Source organism: Epinephelus fuscoguttatus, linkage group LG23 (assembly GCF_011397635.1).
Source record: "Epinephelus fuscoguttatus linkage group LG23, E.fuscoguttatus.final_Chr_v1".
Taxonomy (NCBI): domain Eukaryota; kingdom Metazoa; phylum Chordata; class Actinopteri; order Perciformes; family Serranidae; genus Epinephelus; species Epinephelus fuscoguttatus.
In genome coordinates, this window is record NC_064774.1 from 19,932,680 (window position 1) to 19,949,423 (window position 16,744).

Consider the following 16,744-nt stretch of genomic DNA (forward strand, 5'->3'; position numbering starts at 1 on the left):
GGATTGGGGGGAGGGTGTCCTTCTTGGATAATTCAGGGCATCAAACATTTAATTTCCTGAGACACTTTAAATCTGAAAACTGTGCACCATTTTGCAACTGTTTCCAGGTTTAACTTCATGTTTCCTCAAAATGGTGAGCATCAGGCTTCAAGGTACTTTCTCTTATTTGGTGGGTGTGTCACTGGTGTACCCAATCAACAGAGGTGTGTATGTAAACCAAATTCTGGAATCAATTTATGGTGGACATGTCTTTAAATGTCAAAATAATAGACCTCTGCTGTTTAAATGGTGTTATTTGTTCTAAATACTGTGGAGGACATGGCCCCTGTGCACCCCCCAAAATCTACGCCTATGAAAAAATTCACTGGGCATGGGCGAATGTGTTTTATAGGCACTATATATGGGAATATTTAGCATGGGTAGCTTTTACTGCTGTCAGTGGACACATGGGCATGCCAACGGCAAGTTAATGCAAAAATCTTGCTGCCAAATTACTTCAGCTTATTAGGAAAATAATATTGATCCCCTCTGACACTTCCATGCAAATTGCACCATAGATTGTAATGTTATTTATTATGGGAAATGATTTCACTCGAAAATAATTATCATTTGATGCAAATAGACCCAGGGCATAAAGTAATTAATCTGTGTTAAAGTCACCCATTTAGGAATCCAATTTGTCAATATTAACCATGGAAGATTATTTAACTGTTAACATAATAAATCTCATGAATATTATTTCTGATCATGGATACATACATGGACATGATATGGACAGTAGTGAGCAGCACTTTTCCTTCTGACAATAAGATCTTTAGAAGCTCTGGGAAAGGAAATAGTATCCAGGATGCATGTTTTCCTTTATCACTTTAATTATCTTGTGACCCCGCTCATTTTTATTTTGCCCCGACGTCCAAGTTGGGAACCACTGCAATAAATCACTGTTCTAAGAGTCAGTTCGATGTCTGTGGAAATAAGATGGTGCATTACACAAACAATCAGGGTTGGAAATGATCTTTTTTGTCCACCTGCCACTGTGGCTTGTGAATTCCAAAATCTACCGATAGATATAAATCTAGCAGCCACTTGCATATTTTACCAGCATTTGGCTGGTGCTAATTTTCAACCCTGCGTACAACATTCTATTTTTTGAAAAGAGAGTGTGGTATCGACTAACAGTTGGATAAAATAAAAATAAATTTATTCAATGTGATTAAAAAAGGTGAAAAATAATATTAGGAAACACTCTTGAATAAAACAATTTTATAAACATAATACGGACTTCTTACAGAAATACTGGACATTATTTTTCATCTTCAAAGCTCCATGAGCTGCGGTGTTAAGGCTTTTAATCTGCACTACTGAAACAAGCTCAGTGTCTTGAAGGCAAGGAGGACATGAAATACGGATCCTTTGTGCTTGAACCCTACACATCTAGATCATCGTCAGGATCCTCCTGGTCATAGTCATCGTTGGCATCAGGCTCGTACAGAATTCGTCCTGAACCTGGGCCTGAGTGGAGCAGAGCAGTTTTCCTGTAGGAGCAAAAAGGGGACAGCGTTTTGGAGTTGTTTGTAAAAATTAACAAAACATATCAAACGAAATCACAAGAAAACTGTTGAAAAATATGACATATGTTCCTCACTTCTCTTTGCTGAAGACAAAGGGAAGTGCAAGTTTCTCTTTAGCCTCACGCTCTGTATCAGAGAGTCGAAGGTTAAAGGTCAAATTGGCTGTTGGGTCCGTCTATGGAAACACAAAAAGGACACTTTTCAGTCATGAGCCCTATCTTTAGCTGAATGCTCCCCGTATGGTGAAAAGGTGATAAACGTGATATACTGCACCTCCTGCTCCTCAGGGTCAGCCTGCTTGGGTCCAAATTGGCTGGGTTTGCCCTGTACTGTGACTGTAAGATCATCTTTAATGCTGAAAATCTCCTCCTAAGGACAAAAAAAATATATATATATATATATATATATATATATATATATATATATATATATATATCAGCTGTTTTAACAGTGAAGGAACACAATGATCCCAAATGAAACACTCCTTACATCTTGCATAACTTTTCCCGATTTTGAGCGCTTAGTTATCTTTGCCACAGCGTCATCTCCTTTTATCCCCGGTGCTACAATGATGACTGAAGTAGCCAAGTGGCATACACTTCCCACAGTGCCCCTCTGATGCATATCTGCATGGAGCAGGCAGATTACAGATCTCACAGCTCCCCCTAATGAAAACACAGAAAAATACCATTAAATAGTGGCAAAACTAGATGATCTTCAAGTTACACTTTGTTCTCAAATACATCAGCCATGGATGTTTATTTCACAATAGGATGGTGCACTTTTTTTTTTGGATAAATATTAATAGTATTAATATTAATATATCCTCAATTTCTCTTAGAAGATAATTAGACTCTCACAGCCTGGATGTCTTTTCTTCCGTCATCAAATACTACAAAAAAAAAGAAGATGATGATGATTTATCACCTTTTCTAAGTTGCTGAAGAGTCTTGCAGACAGCAGGGGGACTGAGGTGTCTCAAAATCCATGAAAGAGAGTCGATCACTAAGGTAGCTGGTTTGGGGTGTGATGCATGCTTGACCAGACGTGTAACTTCCTCCAAACAGAACTGGTGAACTGTGAAAGCTGGGTGATCGGTCCAGCCAAGGGGATCTGTGTAGGCATTGTGAAAGTGTAGCCTGAAACAGATGATTAACAGTCGGTTTGTTATAGGTTAAATAAACTGTCTAATAAAAAGGGCTGCAGCTGGATTGATAGTGCTTCTGATCATTTGGTATATATCAATATTAAAACAGGTGGCTATTAATTTACTGTTGATGGGCTAATTTTTTCAATACTAATCTTAGTTACCTCTGAGTAGGTGATCCTTTCAAACCATCTTTCAGCTCTTCCTCACTGATGTCAAAGCCAAGGACATGGACAGCTTCCTCCCTGAGTTCACAAGGCAAAGCAAGCTTTAAAATTGTGGTTGTTGTTAGTTTGTTTTAACAAATACATAACTTAGAAACATTACTAACCCATTGTACATACATACATACCTGCTCAGTGCAGCATTGATGAAGCTCTTCAGGAGGTGTCGACCCGAATAACTGACAGAATCTGACAATGCAAATATAAATTACATGACTTTATTGTATGCTAATACTTTGGTTCACACAGTTATGTTATTAGTCTCAGTTTGGACTTAAATTCTACAATACTTAAAGCATTTACCTTGTATTATGAGAAGCCCTCCAGCATCAATGCCTTGCAATAAGTCAGGCAACATGGTAGTGGGTTAACTGTCTAAGTAAACTGTAGTCCAGGTAGCTTCAGCTAGTTAGCATGTCTCTAACTCGCCACCTATTTAAACGTTAATACGATAATAAAACATCGTAGAGCAAAGTAATTCAACGGCTGAAGAACGAGGCCGCTAAAAATTAGACTGGTAACCGCCTAAAGTCACAGAAACTCATAATTTACTGAAAATGAAGCTTCCTCTGCCCATACTTACTTCAACATGTTTCGCTAGGTAGCATGTTTGGAGTGTATAGCTTCAAAAACGTCATATCCCAGAGTTCCTCACACTCTAATATCGATTATATGTGGGTAATGTAGTTCTGGAACATTTACGACCTGGCTCGTCTCAGGTTGAACGACGACACAGTAAACTACGCTACCCAGCATTCCCCGCGGGGAACACTGCGCTGGCAGCCTCAAGAGGTTTCTGCCGCGCAGGGAGAAGATCGTGCGGAATAAAGTCAAAACTCCAGTCGTTTTGTGTGCCTACAGTGAAGAAACGAAAAAAAAAACTTCATCGCAGAAGTTTACATTACGGATTTACGTTAACGACTACCCGCGTGAATCTATGGATTTTACGGTTTTGCTATATTTTAACACCGAGCGTTATATAAATGTAGTGACGAAGAAAACGGAGCTTTAAGTGCAGCACGTTAAGCGACGGAGGAATTAGTATTTTGCAGAGCTACTAACGTTAGTGAAGGGACAGTTCAGAGGCGGTTTGCCCGTGGCACGCTGTTGTAACGGATCCCCAGGGAGGGAATAACACAACTTCGACCCACAGTTTGAGTGCTTTTTGAGGAATAGTCTTTTCGGTGTTGCGCGCCCTTGTCTCGCTGCTGCTAAAGTTCCCCGGCGGTAAGGTGCAGCCACGCCGGGGGAAGGCACAGCGCGACGGCCGCTACTCTCCGGCTAGCTCGCCTGCTGCTTCTGTTCCTTGGATCGCGGCCTTGTCGGTGAGGCGACAATGCTTGACATAATGTCTGAGCACCAAGGTATGTTTCATCTGTATTCCTTAGCGGGCTATTAAAACACTGTTTCTGTGTAGTGCAAAACTGCTCTCTGTTGAAATCTGCCTGCTGTATTTTGCGGACATTAAGATGGCTAACGTTAACCTAACGCAAGTTATGTCCACCGTTAACGTTACGTTTGGTTGCGTATGCTGTATTAGTAACATCACTTGCTCTTGAGCAACTTTTAATTTGTCGTCAAAATGCCATGAAAGTTGTGTTAAAGTGAATATCTCGTGTTTTGTTCGCTTACCGTAGCTAACCCAATGTTAACGTTTGCACAGTGAAGTTAGCTTGCTGTTAAACGCGCCGATCCATGTAGCTTAACGTTAACAGCTAATAGCTGGATAGCTAACGTTGCCAAACCACTTCGCAGAAAACAATCTGTACCTTGACAGTTTTTACGTTAAATTAAATCACTTGTCAGCCATGAAAAACTAAGTTGAAACCGATTGAACGTTACACCGTGCTAACACCAAGCTAACACGGCTAATAAGCCTCCCACTTCTATTTCAAGAAAGCCAGGGTGATTAGCTAGCTAACCGAGTGGCTGCTTGTTAGCATAAGTTAACTCAGATGGAAATTCCCTGTTAACAATGTCGAGTTTAAATGCAACTTATTAAATATATATTTATGTAGGAGCTCACTCTAGTCGAAAGCCCGTTTGCCGTTATTGTTGCAAACGCCATAACGTGTTGTTAGCTACCCCTCTAAATGTCAGCTAACGTTAGCATGTAGCATCCAGACAATACAAAATGACAAGTTTAAAGCTTGGCATTGATCAAACTGAGCTTTGCTAGCCACCGTTTCACCAAACCAACCATTTGTTTTAGCGTTGATGTTAAACCGATGGGCGACTATTTATGGCAGATGGCGAAATAACCGGACTTTGTATAAAGTTCAGATGGTGATCAAGTGACACCGGTTGCGGTTTGTTGGCAGACCCAGTCATCTAGCGTTAACATCCGATGGCTGGTTTGCTTATTTTCCGCTCAAACGGCCATCAGTAAGCTCTGTCGGTCAATTTAACGTAACTAAACAAACACGGCTCTTAAATAAGCTCAACATACTCATCACTAATAACCCCGATTAAGTTATTGAGCCGTGTTAGCAGGCTAATGCTAGCGTTAGTCCACATGCGTCTCATCATACCCCTAGGTAACTGGGTACTGGTTATTCTGTTGAGCTATTTCTGTGAAAATATTAAGCAAATCAAGACTGGTTCACTTGTCACTTACTCATCTGTTTTGTCTGTCTCCACTAGATTCACTGTTATCGTGCAAAACGGAACCTTTGGTGAGTACTTTGCAATGTAAATATGAATACTCGTGAGTAGCTTTTGTCAGTGGAGCTTTTAATGTTAGCTTCAGTTTGTTAAACAAAGCCATGTGCTTTCTTGTAGCCCCCAGAGAGGAAAAAGAGGACAGTTGAGGACTTCAACAAGTTCTGCAGCTTTGTCCTGGCTTATGCTGGTTACATCCCCAGTCCTAAAGAGGTAAGCTGCTATGAATGTCACTGTCGATATTAGAAACTGCTGTTATCACATGCCTTACTCAGGCTGGGATGAAATACTGAAATGCTTTTTCCTCTTGTCTTGTAGGAAAGTTCATGGTCTCCAACATCATCCAGCTCTGCACACAGTTCAGGGTTATCAGCAGACGGAGGCGGCGGAGGCAGCAGCTCCACCGGCAACAACTGGGCAGATGGAAGCTCAGACATTCACACCATCCACACATTTGTCCGTAAGGCTCGAGCAAATAAGGGCAAGAACATTCGCCGCATGCACTCTGACAGCACTCTGCTGGACAAGATGCGCCTTAAAGACTCCCTGTACGAGAGCCAGGCCAGCACTAAGGCCGAGCGCAAGAAGGACAAAAAACTGAAAAAGCTGTCGCTGGGCTCTGCCATGACGGCGGCAGATAGCGGCAGCAGCGAGGGCGAGAAAAGAGCCCGCATCAAACGCAGCAAAAACTCAAAACAGCCAAAGCCTAAGAAGCTCAAAAGTTCGGCTGCTCAAAGCGAGACAGACTCTGAGGCACGGCATACGCACACAGAGGTACGACCTGCCAGAGAGGAGCTGTCGGAGCACGGGGGGTCCACCCCTGGCATGCAGGGCCTGGGGAAGATGCAGGCAGACGAGTCCATCAGGGAAGCAGAGATGAGCTCCAGTGAGGGTGAGACCTGGATCGCAGATGAAGACATCATGGTGGAGTCAGGTATGACATTTTGTCCTTCAAACTAGCTTTTTTGTCCTCTTCTTAGCATGCACCGATTGATTACTTATCAGCTCTGATGTTCTGTTCCCTTTATCAACGCAGGGGACGATTCATGGGACTTGATCACCTGTTACTGTGGGAAGCCATTCGCAGGACGGCCGATGATCGAGTGCAACCAGTGCGGCATATGGGTGCACTTGTCATGCGCGAAGATCAAGAAGTCCAACGTTCCTGACATCTTTTACTGCCACAAGTGCAGGGACGTGCGGCGGTCTGGACACAAAAAAGACCTGTAGACACGAAGAGGACGGAAGGGACCGAGGAGCAGCCGCCCTGTTTTACGCTGTCCTCTTGACACTTGTTTTTCTTTGATGCCTACAGCCAAAACAGCCTAAACTATCACCTGGATGGCAACTGTATTGTCAGTTTGTAGGATTTCTTTTTTGACAATCACAACCATTCTTATTTATCCTCACTGTTTCTTTTCTTCTTTTCTTTGGTTACTGTGAAGAACTGGACAGACGGTAACAGTGACAGCGGAGAACCATTTATTTGTTCGTAAATAATCCCTTCATTAATTGGCTTTATTGTTGTATACCGTGCTGGTAGCGTGCGCATAAACTCTCACACTTACTCTCATATTCACTTGTAAATTATTTCTTAACAAATCAGTAAAACTTTTCTTTAGTGTCTCAAGGAGTATTTTCAGTTTCCACCCAACTTCAAATCAATGCAAGTTTTAAACATTGACAAAATTTTAAAGCGGAAGAGATGGGAAACGTCGCCGCTGTTATTTGTTTAGAAGTATGTTATAATGCTAGACGGGCAGCTCATTTTTTATTTGTGATTGTATTCTGGAGATTTATTTTTGAGCTTGCGTTTTTGTTTCGGTCGTCAGTGATAATCACTGAACTTTAAACATGTAGAGATCTCACTCCTAGAATAAGTGATCTTTAAACTCCGTTGAATCTGTCAACATTTATTACTGCTACATTTCAAATTGCACACAGACTGTTCTTTCGGCAGTGCACTTTTTTTTTGGGGACATGATGAGCTGCGGCTGATTTAAATCTGTACTTGGCATGTCGCTGTGTACATTCATGATTAAGCGCTTACTGTTTCTCCCTGTCTGGCTTGGTAATCAATTATAGCCATTTACCATGAACAACATTTACATTGAAAGCTGTTAAATTTTGATGTTTCTGTTTCATGTGTGGTTTTAGTTTTTTCCATGTTTTAAAAACTCATCTGATACGAGGACGTTTCGTTGTTGTATGACGAATGGTTTGGCAGTGCTTTACAATATCAAAAGTGGCTCCGAGGCTCGTTTTATGAATGGTTGTAAAATATTTGTTTTTCTGTTTTCATGTTTATTTCTTAGCTTTCTGAGAAGCGGGATTAGGGATGCGCCCGCATCAGAGAATGGACATAAGATTGTCTCACATCGAGAACAAAGTTGTAGTGTACAGAAAATAAGTTGACACCGCGTAGGTTGCGGCGTTTTGTTTATGTTGTTTGGTTTTACCATGTGCTTTTTCTTTTTGTTGATGGGAGAGTCTTGGTAAGTCTCCAGTAGCAGTTGCACTCTCTCTACAACTTCAATTCTGTGTACATATCCTGTTCTTTGACAACTGTACATATGTGAAAGTGAAGAGAGAAAATACCCAAGCAAAATCTATATTTTCTGCAGTCTGATATTGTTTTCTTTAATTGTAGCTTGAAAAATAAAAGTCTTTGGGAACATAATGGTGGTATTTTGAATCAAAGACACACAAAAAAGACACAACAGTTATTTTGTCATATTTAATTACACATTTGCACACAGCAGTGTTTGTCATGTTCGCATCTGTGACCACTAGAGGGAGCAGGTCAACAGGTGTCTCACTTGTTAGTAAGGCAGTGAGTTAAATAAGGAATAAATACCACGGCATATGTCATACAAAGTTCATACATGGATTGGCTCTGAGACAATTTATGGAAGGAGGAGGAGGAGTTGCTCTTTAATGCCAGTTGTCTTCCCAGTAGATGTCAGGTTCATCCTGTAACACAAACACACACATGCTCAGTGTTTCACCGTACAAAAGCAGCGTCTTAAGGAATTATCAAGGCTATAAATCATCATTATTATCTGTATCAGTGACTCTACAGGAGCACGATAATGTCATTCAAAACCTGGGCATGCTGAAAATTGTAATTATGCAAATAATGGGGAAGTGATCCAAGAAAAGTCTGCTATTATAACATTTATCCACCGTCATGTATTAATGGTGTCTATCAGGCTCTCTTGAAATCATTGCATACATTTAAGATGAACATGATTATTGCTGGCCTCCATTGGCACCCAATAATGGTTGGCCCCCAGAAAACTTTCCCATTTTTACCCCCGTATGAACAGCCCTGGTACTTGTATGTATAAACGCTGTATCAGTTACTCTCAGTAGCCTCAAAATTAGCGACCATATTAGCAAGTTTTCTCTTGTAACTCACCTTTTGGTTTCGGGAACTGGACATCTGAAATCTGCCAATGGAGTCCAGAGGAGCGACCTTCCTCCTGTAGACACAGCAGCAGGAAATCACTTAATTTCTGTGACTGACTGAAAATTGACAATAGCTTATATACTTTTCCTTCCTGATACATGTTCACACGTTCAAAAATAACACTCTTATTTTATTTGAAAGTACAAAAATCCACGGAAGCAAGTTGAATTTGACTGAATTTAGATTGAATTTAGAAATAAAATATTGTGCCAGCCCTAATTTAGATGATGGTTGACATAAAACAATTTAAGTTACTTATGTTGTGAGTTAATTGCATTTAAATAACCCTGGTTAGTTCATTAGACACATTTTCAAAGCTTTATTTATTTGTTAATTTCACCTTGTATGACTAGAATATGGTTTCATACAAGTTTGAAGCCATTTAAGCTCTGATAAAAAAGTTTCTGTCATTGTCTCCTCACCTCTTTTCATTGGCTTTACGGTTGTACTGGTACTGGTTCTGGTTCTGGTTCTGGCCCTGGCGCTGCAGAGAAAGGTGCACTGTTGGGACGAGGAAAGTCTCTGAGTTAGAGTGGCGGCCACTCACACCCCTGTCCATCTCCCCAGCGTCACCCACAGAGAGGTCTCCCTGGTCTGAGCGGTCGGGCATTCGGGGGAAAAGCTCTTGGTCCAGCCAGATGACATCCTGAGGACAATAATCAGAGTATGAAAATACACATAAACTGTGCTTGGAGGTGTTTGAGTTCCCCAAAAGGTGATGAGGATGTTGTGTGTAAAGGCTTACTCTTTTGTTTCTGAATCTGCTCGGCAAAACAGCAGCAGACGTCTCCTCTGGCAACATGTAGAGAGCCAGGAAAGGTAGCACACACCTGCAGCAAAGCATCTGAGCAGAGAAACAGGGCCAGAGTCAGTAACAGTAAACACATGAGACTGAACTTTAAAAACAAGCAACACACTCACCTTAAATCTTGTGTTTTTTTCTGTGGGGTTCTGTCCTCAAAGCTGGTGATGGTTGCAGCTCTGCGTCTTCTGAGCTGCTGAACAGTGTGCAGGGTATTTGTAGCCATGCATGGAGGGTGGGTTTATATTATGGGATTGGCATCAGTGGCTGTTTAGGCTAAGTCAGTGTGTGTGTGTGTGTGTGTGTGTGTGTGTGTGTGTGTGTGTGTGTGTGAGTGAGTGACTTCAGACATGCCAATTACATCTGCCGCCTTGCCGCCTGGCATTGTCATCATTAGTGTCAAACCTCTACAGCTACTCTTAAGAGATCTTAAGTGCTGACAACATGCCTTGACACACGTACATACATACCGGCATACTGTGCACACGCAGTGTCCCACCCCTACGCCCTCTTCCATTTTCCTTGCGGCCGTTACAAGGGATGATGGGAGTGAGATAAGGCCATTGTTAAGGATGTTGTAGTTTGCTGTGTACTGGTTTGCCCTGGGGTGATACATTACCCTCAGGCTGGTCTCAGATGGTTTTGCTATTGAAAGTTTTGTTGTTGTTTGTTTCTGACCACAAGAACGTGTCTTCGATATCCTCCCATATGAGTTACAGACTCATGATGAATAAAAAAATGACATGATAAAATGCAATTTTATCAACATCTGTACACATGATCGTAACGCTATCATTTATACTTGGTAATAAGGTTGCTGTATCTTACTATATAATGACGAAAACACTGTCTGTGTGTGTGTTCGTCTGTGTCTTTGTTCCATGTTTTCCTCCTCACTGACTTGGTCAATCCATGTGAAATTTGGCACAGTGGTAGAGGGTCATGGGAGGATGCGAATGAAGCAATATTACATCGATTGGCCAAAGGGGTGCGCTATAGCAACCGATTGAAATTGCAAACTTTGAATGGGCATATCTCATGCCCCGTATGTCGTAGAGACATGAAACTTTGCACAGAGATGCCTCTCCTCATGAGGAACAAATCTGCCTCAAGAACCCATAACTTCCGGTTATACAGATTTTCCGCCATTTTGAATTTTTTGAAAAACCCTTAAAATCTATCTCTTCCTAGGAAGTTTGACCGATCTGCATGAAACTGGGTGAACATAATCTAGGGACCAATATCTAAAGTTCCCTCTTGGCAAAAGTTGGAAAACTTACTAAAACTGAGCTTCTATAAGGCAATGAAGATTGCGGAGGGCGTGGCTCATCACATAAAGGTGAATAACATCTCAAGGGTTTCACCGACCACCACGCAACTTTGTAGGCATATGACCACACATAATCTGAAGGGACCCCTCCATTATTGACCCCATCAAACAAAATGGGGGCACTAGAGAGCTAATTTCTTATCTAGGCCTAACCACCATATCGATTTTTACTAAACTTGGTAGATATGTGGAACAGGACGCCTCAAGGTGACTGGAGAAATTTAACTCTAATTGGCAACTGGGTGGCACTACAACAACAGAAAGATACTTAAAAATGGCTAAAATGTGACATATCGCTGTGGCTCCCCCTGTGGCCCAAAGTTGGGTTTTTGAAATTTTTGGTATGACTAAGTCATGGTATGGTATGCTGTACATAATCACGGAAACTGTCAGTGTGTCATTCTGTCAGTCAGTCATTCTGTCTGTCCCATGTTTTTCTATTCACTGACGTGGTCACTCTATGTTTCCCATGTGAACTACCAGTGCGCCCCACTTTTAAGTCAATACAATACAACATATAAACACTTTAACTATCTGTCTTTCAACGTGCTACCTCAACTACTAATGTACAGTTTTAGCCCACTAACTATCCCACTATTGGCAATGGTGCTACTGTACTTTCAATAAAGCAATCGTACTATCAAATTCACAAACACTGTGTCTGAATACATTGCTCTTCCTAATGGGTTCAGTTAACTATTTAATCTGCAATTTCCTATGACCTGTTTCCCAAACACACACCAGTGAGACTGTATGTGGGCAACTGTGCACTCAGTGGGCATGGACTAGTCTTGTTTATAAATATTGTCCTGTTACCTAAAGACACAAGTAATTGAACTCATCCTTACTCATTAGTTACTCTGTAACCTTGAAAGAAGCCTCTTAAAAGATAAATTAATCTACAAAAATGTCCAAAGTGATGACAAATGTCAGCCAAAAGTGACATATTTAAAAGCCCAAGGACTTGGGGGTGACTTTTGGCAGAAATGGTATTCATAACCATGTTTTCATTTCTTTATAATCACTTGAAAACAAGAATCATTGGGTTTTTGTTGCCTTAGAATGAGCCGTTTAGACCAGAACAAACAAATCAAAGAACATCAGTCAAATCAAAGAAAGGCTCTAGAAAGGCTGTTTGAATTTTCATGCCAGCCACTACAGTTGTCATACACGCCTGGCACACACAAGAAGTTCCAGCTTCGCAACCTTACCTCTACATGCCAGAAAATCCCACACACTAGACCAGGGGTCGGTAACCTTTACAATCATAAGAGCCATTTTTGGCCAAAAAGAAAAAATGTGTGTGTGTGGAGCCACAAAACATATTGGGCCTGATAAAGTAAGCTACAGTCTCAATTAGCCTATAACCAGATGGCACTTAAACTGCTCGCAACAAGGTCTGTGGAATATCTTGAGTAATCGGGTCATAATTTCTGCAAAGAGACACTGCTGTTGAGTTTTGCAAATGTATTTTTTTGGCCCTTTGAGCACCACAAGCCGAGTGCCATCTAGTTCCATTAAATTTGAGTGAAGACAGACATCTCTACAGTCGATATTTCCATCACTCTGCAACTCACACCAGCAATCTAGATTGATAAATAGCACTACAGGTTAAATGAAAAAACAGGTATTTTTGATCTTGGGGTGAACTGTCCCTTTAAACAATTAAGTAGAGTTGAGGTCAATTAATTGATCAGAACATCCAGTGCTCATGTCTGCATTGACTCAGTGTGTTTGGGTTTGGAGGGGAAGCACAGAGACAGAGAGATCAGAGATGGTATCAGGACCTCAGTGTGTGTGGTAATCTGGAAAACTTGATCATTCTGCTTCGCCCGACTTCACCAGCGGATCGCCACCCAATCCAGACCACACACAACACTCTCCACCCCTCCTCCGCCTGCCTGCCTACTGCCTCTGTCTCCAAAACAGAGAGGAGACAGTGTAGCAGGGAGGGATGGAGAGATTGGTAGAGGATGGGGTGTGTGTGGGGGGGTCCTACTCTGAGCGTATGCACATTTTGCACGTTTTCACTTTTCCTCTTTTCCCGCCCTGTCCTAATTATTTCTATTTTGGGACACTGAGGCCCACCAAACATAGAGCTAGTGCTGATAGATCAGGCGTGTATAAATAAACCAAGGCAAGGCTGGCAGCATGTCAGCAAGGGCAGAGGCCAGATAGGCTGCACTGATTACCTCCATTATCAGGGACAGGCCTCATTAGGAGCCTCTGGCTCTGTGTGTGTATGTGTGTGTGTGTGTGTGTGTGTGTGTCTGTTGTATTGTTACAATACAGGACTAAGTGTCCCGAGGATGTAGACTGAGGGAGAATCCTCCAAAATGTGGAGATTTTGTCTGCCTTAACTTCTGTAAGGGGTTAGTTTAAGGGCTTAGGCCTCAGTTTAGGGGTAGGATCTAGTTTACAGTATATTAGGTAAAGGTTAAGATGACTCCATACAAGATACTGAAAAGTGTTGGGGATTAAAATACACAAAAATGTGATGGGGCTTGTTTCCATTGTGGGTGCCAGTGCAATTTGTGTTCACAAGTTCCCGTAGGGACCCGTCGGGACCCTCTAGTGTGTGAATGTGTCTCCTATCTATAGGGTCCTATCTGAATTTCTGTCTTTGAGAGATATTATTTTGTAATATAACTGAATTTTCTATCCATATATATAAACTTTAAATATATTAAAATTATAAGGCATCTTTGAGTAAACTGCGAGTATCATTCAAGTAGGCTATCTCGTGGCCGGGCCGAGTGTCCTCTTTTCTGGAAATCAAAATATGGTCACCCTACTAAGTATGCTATGTTATCTGTACATAAACAGTACTATTTTCAACACAATGATGTTTTACATAGAGAAATGTAAAATAGTCTGGACCATACGTAAAGGGAAAGCTGACAGTTTGTGAGAAAATATTACTACATACAACTACAGCCAGCAGATTGTTAGCTTAGCTTAGCCTAGCATAAAGAGTGGAAACGATGGGAAACAGCTAGCCCTGCTCTCTCTAAAGCAGCACCTCTAAAGCTCACTAATTAACACAAATTTTGTCTGTATATTTCCTACAAAAACCAAGGTGTTCAAAAAGTTGTGGTTTTATTAGAGATATTTGCCAGACTATATCTTTGCCTGGTGCAGCAAATTCCTTTAGCTAAGCTAAGCGAACTGGCTGCTAGCTGCTAGCTGCTGTAGCTTCAGCTTAAGCGTACAAACATGAGAGTGGTGGGCTATTGATTTTCTAATCTAATTTAGTAAAAGAGGGAATACGCAATGTTAATCTCTTCCTCTAACTGTATTTAACTACAGTTTTTTGGAGACACCATTAATTGATAACAAACTGTAATTAAATAAGAAATAATTTATGTCATGCACACACACTTAAGCTTTAACTTTAGCATACCCAAATAGCTATTAGGCTACATGTTTTTCTTGTGTATTAAAATGCTTATCAGTAGTTCTCTAAATGATAAATAAGTGTACACAAAGTGCATTGTCTACTACGGTGACCAATAGTAGGCTACAAAAGAGTAGTAAAATAAAAGCTAATGGTCCGTCTTTGTCTTTGTGCATGGACATGATGTGTTTTGTGTGTGTGTGTGTGTGTGTGTGTGTGTGTGTGTGCTCAATCTCATACCCCGCCCCGGTCCAGTGCCCTATAAGTACCAGGCATTGCAGCGTGTGCCAAATATAGACTCCACAAAGACTGCTCCCTCCACAAATGTGAGCAACCTTAGTAATGATTAACACGGGACACAAAGATATATAAACAGAGGATTTGAGAGTTTGAATTGTCCAAAATTTGAATGTCAATTCAGCCATTCATGTTTGTGTTGTTCACAGAAAAAACTGACAGACAGACATATGAACTAACCAAAACAGATTATACAAGGTTGTTGTCAGTGGTAATAAATTAGGAAATGGATGGCATGGTGACTTTTCAACTTGTCATAGCAGGAAGCGCACAGATGTAAATAACAGCAACAACAATAAAGGCCAGCATGTTCAGAGCTGTGAAACTGAAATAGCTACATAAAATGCAGTCACCATTATTGTAATTTGTTACACCTGTGTAAATATATTTACTCGGGTAATTATTACCTGTATTCAGATTCAGATTCAGTTCATTTATTGGTCTCCTTGGAGCTAGGGGTCAGCATACACATACATACAATCACCATATAGTCACTAACATAAAATACACACATTACAACACATAGTCACCCAGTTACCTCAGTGCATCAAATTAAATACATAATACATACATCAGACACACTCCTCATTAATCAATTTAATCGACAACAGAATAAACGAGTTTTTGTACCTGTTATACCTACATCATGGTACTCTGCACCTTCTTCCTAAATGCAATAACTCATATTCAGAATTCAGTACATGGTCAGGATCAGACACAGTTTTACGGGCTTGTCTTATCACTGATTGTTCAAAAATGACTTGATGTCTGCGATACACAAAATACACACATTTACAACACTAAACAACTCATAAAATAGGCAAGGGTTCAAATCAATTTTAAACAAATGATAAAGGAGCAGGTAATGGGGGTGTAATTAATAATTAACTGTTTTTATTGGAACTATTGTATCAAACCAGGCAGTTGGTTGCATATACACTAGATATATCTACACAACAGTACATCGAGTAGTTAAAAATAGTGATGTCCCTCTACCTTGACCAGCTGCAACATTAAATTTCTGCTTTTCCAGTTATATATCTATCATAATAATAATACAATCAAACAATTGGTCATCACACTGACAGTTGCCGATAATAATACTTACTGTTATTGTAAATGAAAGACTGTTACTTGTAATGAAATTTTTTACACAAGTATTATAGTTTTACTGAAGAAAAAGACCTTTGATAGAATATATAATTAACCACTGTGTGTATTTGACAGCCATTTGTGAAAAAAGTCTACAAATCAATGACAAAAAAAGCATACTTTTTATTTTTGTTTCATAAGTTTTTTATAATCACTTGAATTAATTAATTGACTTTTGTCCAGTAACGTTACAGGGCAGAAGAACTTCAGACAGACAGTAATGTTGAAAGCTAACGTTAGCAACGGCTGATTATTTACATGATTTACACATAAAACTAACACGGAGCAACATTAGCATTTATTTAGAGTCCTGTTTCTGGCCACATAACAAATGTAAGTCCAATATTTACTGTCCTTTTCACGCTCTGTTTCATTTCTAAGATTTTTTTTTCAGGTCAACTAACAGTCAAGCATCTATGCTGCTAGCATAGATGCTTGACTCTCCTACAGTTAATTAACCATTAGCTTGTCACTAACTTTGTGTTAAAGATGCTAAAAACCTCCAAAATGAGGTGATAATTCTATGTTTAACTGTTAATGTTAGCCTTACCAGCTAAAACCATTCCACATTTCACAAAGTAATTTGATTCAGTGTTGATATAAAAATATGAGTAAGTTACAGCTTTAAGTTAATTGTCTGTTGGTTTATCAGTTAACTGTTACTAGCTAACTAGCTAACGGTACTAGCTAA

General features: G+C 40.5%; 2 protein-coding genes across 2 annotated transcripts; one reads left to right on the top strand and one right to left on the bottom strand.

Moving 5' to 3' along the window:
• Positions 1–1,184: 1,184 nt before the first annotated feature.
• elp5 (elongator acetyltransferase complex subunit 5) lies at positions 1,185–3,647 on the bottom strand. The gene is made up of 9 exons (XM_049568516.1): positions 3,526–3,647; positions 3,246–3,374; positions 3,071–3,131; positions 2,883–2,963; positions 2,499–2,710; positions 2,061–2,236; positions 1,845–1,940; positions 1,646–1,746; positions 1,185–1,535 (listed from the first exon to the last, which is right to left on the bottom strand). The coding sequence occupies exons 2-9, from the start codon at positions 3,298–3,300 to the stop codon at positions 1,427–1,429; spliced, it is 891 nt and encodes a 296-aa protein (XP_049424473.1). The 5' UTR covers positions 3,301–3,374; positions 3,526–3,647; the 3' UTR covers positions 1,185–1,426.
• A 104-nt stretch (positions 3,648–3,751) lies between these two features.
• phf23b (PHD finger protein 23b) lies at positions 3,752–8,283 on the top strand. The gene is made up of 5 exons (XM_049568515.1): positions 3,752–4,306; positions 5,586–5,617; positions 5,724–5,816; positions 5,922–6,537; positions 6,640–8,283. The coding sequence occupies exons 1-5, from the start codon at positions 4,279–4,281 to the stop codon at positions 6,831–6,833; spliced, it is 963 nt and encodes a 320-aa protein (XP_049424472.1). The 5' UTR covers positions 3,752–4,278; the 3' UTR covers positions 6,834–8,283.
• Positions 8,284–16,744: the final 8,461 nt, after the last annotated feature.

Bases quoted from the DNA above. Each gene is read 5' to 3' on its own strand.
- elp5 (XM_049568516.1), bottom strand. From the start codon at position 3,300: ATGTTGCCTGACTTATTGCAAGGCATTGATGCTGGAGGGCTTCTCATA. The intron at 2,964-3,070 runs GTATGTATGTAT...TTGTGAACTCAG, and splicing joins ATCAATGCTGCACTGAGCAG to GGAGGAAGCTGTCCATGTCC. The intron at 1,941-2,060 runs GTAAGGAGTGTT...TTTTGTCCTTAG, and splicing joins CGGGAAAAGTTATGCAAGAT to GAGGAGATTTTCAGCATTAA.
- phf23b (XM_049568515.1), top strand. From the start codon at position 4,279: ATGCTTGACATAATGTCTGAGCACCAAG. The intron at 5,618-5,723 runs GTGAGTACTTTG...GCTTTCTTGTAG, and splicing joins CGTGCAAAACGGAACCTTTG to CCCCCAGAGAGGAAAAAGAG. The intron at 6,538-6,639 runs GTATGACATTTT...TTATCAACGCAG, and splicing joins AGACATCATGGTGGAGTCAG to GGGACGATTCATGGGACTTG.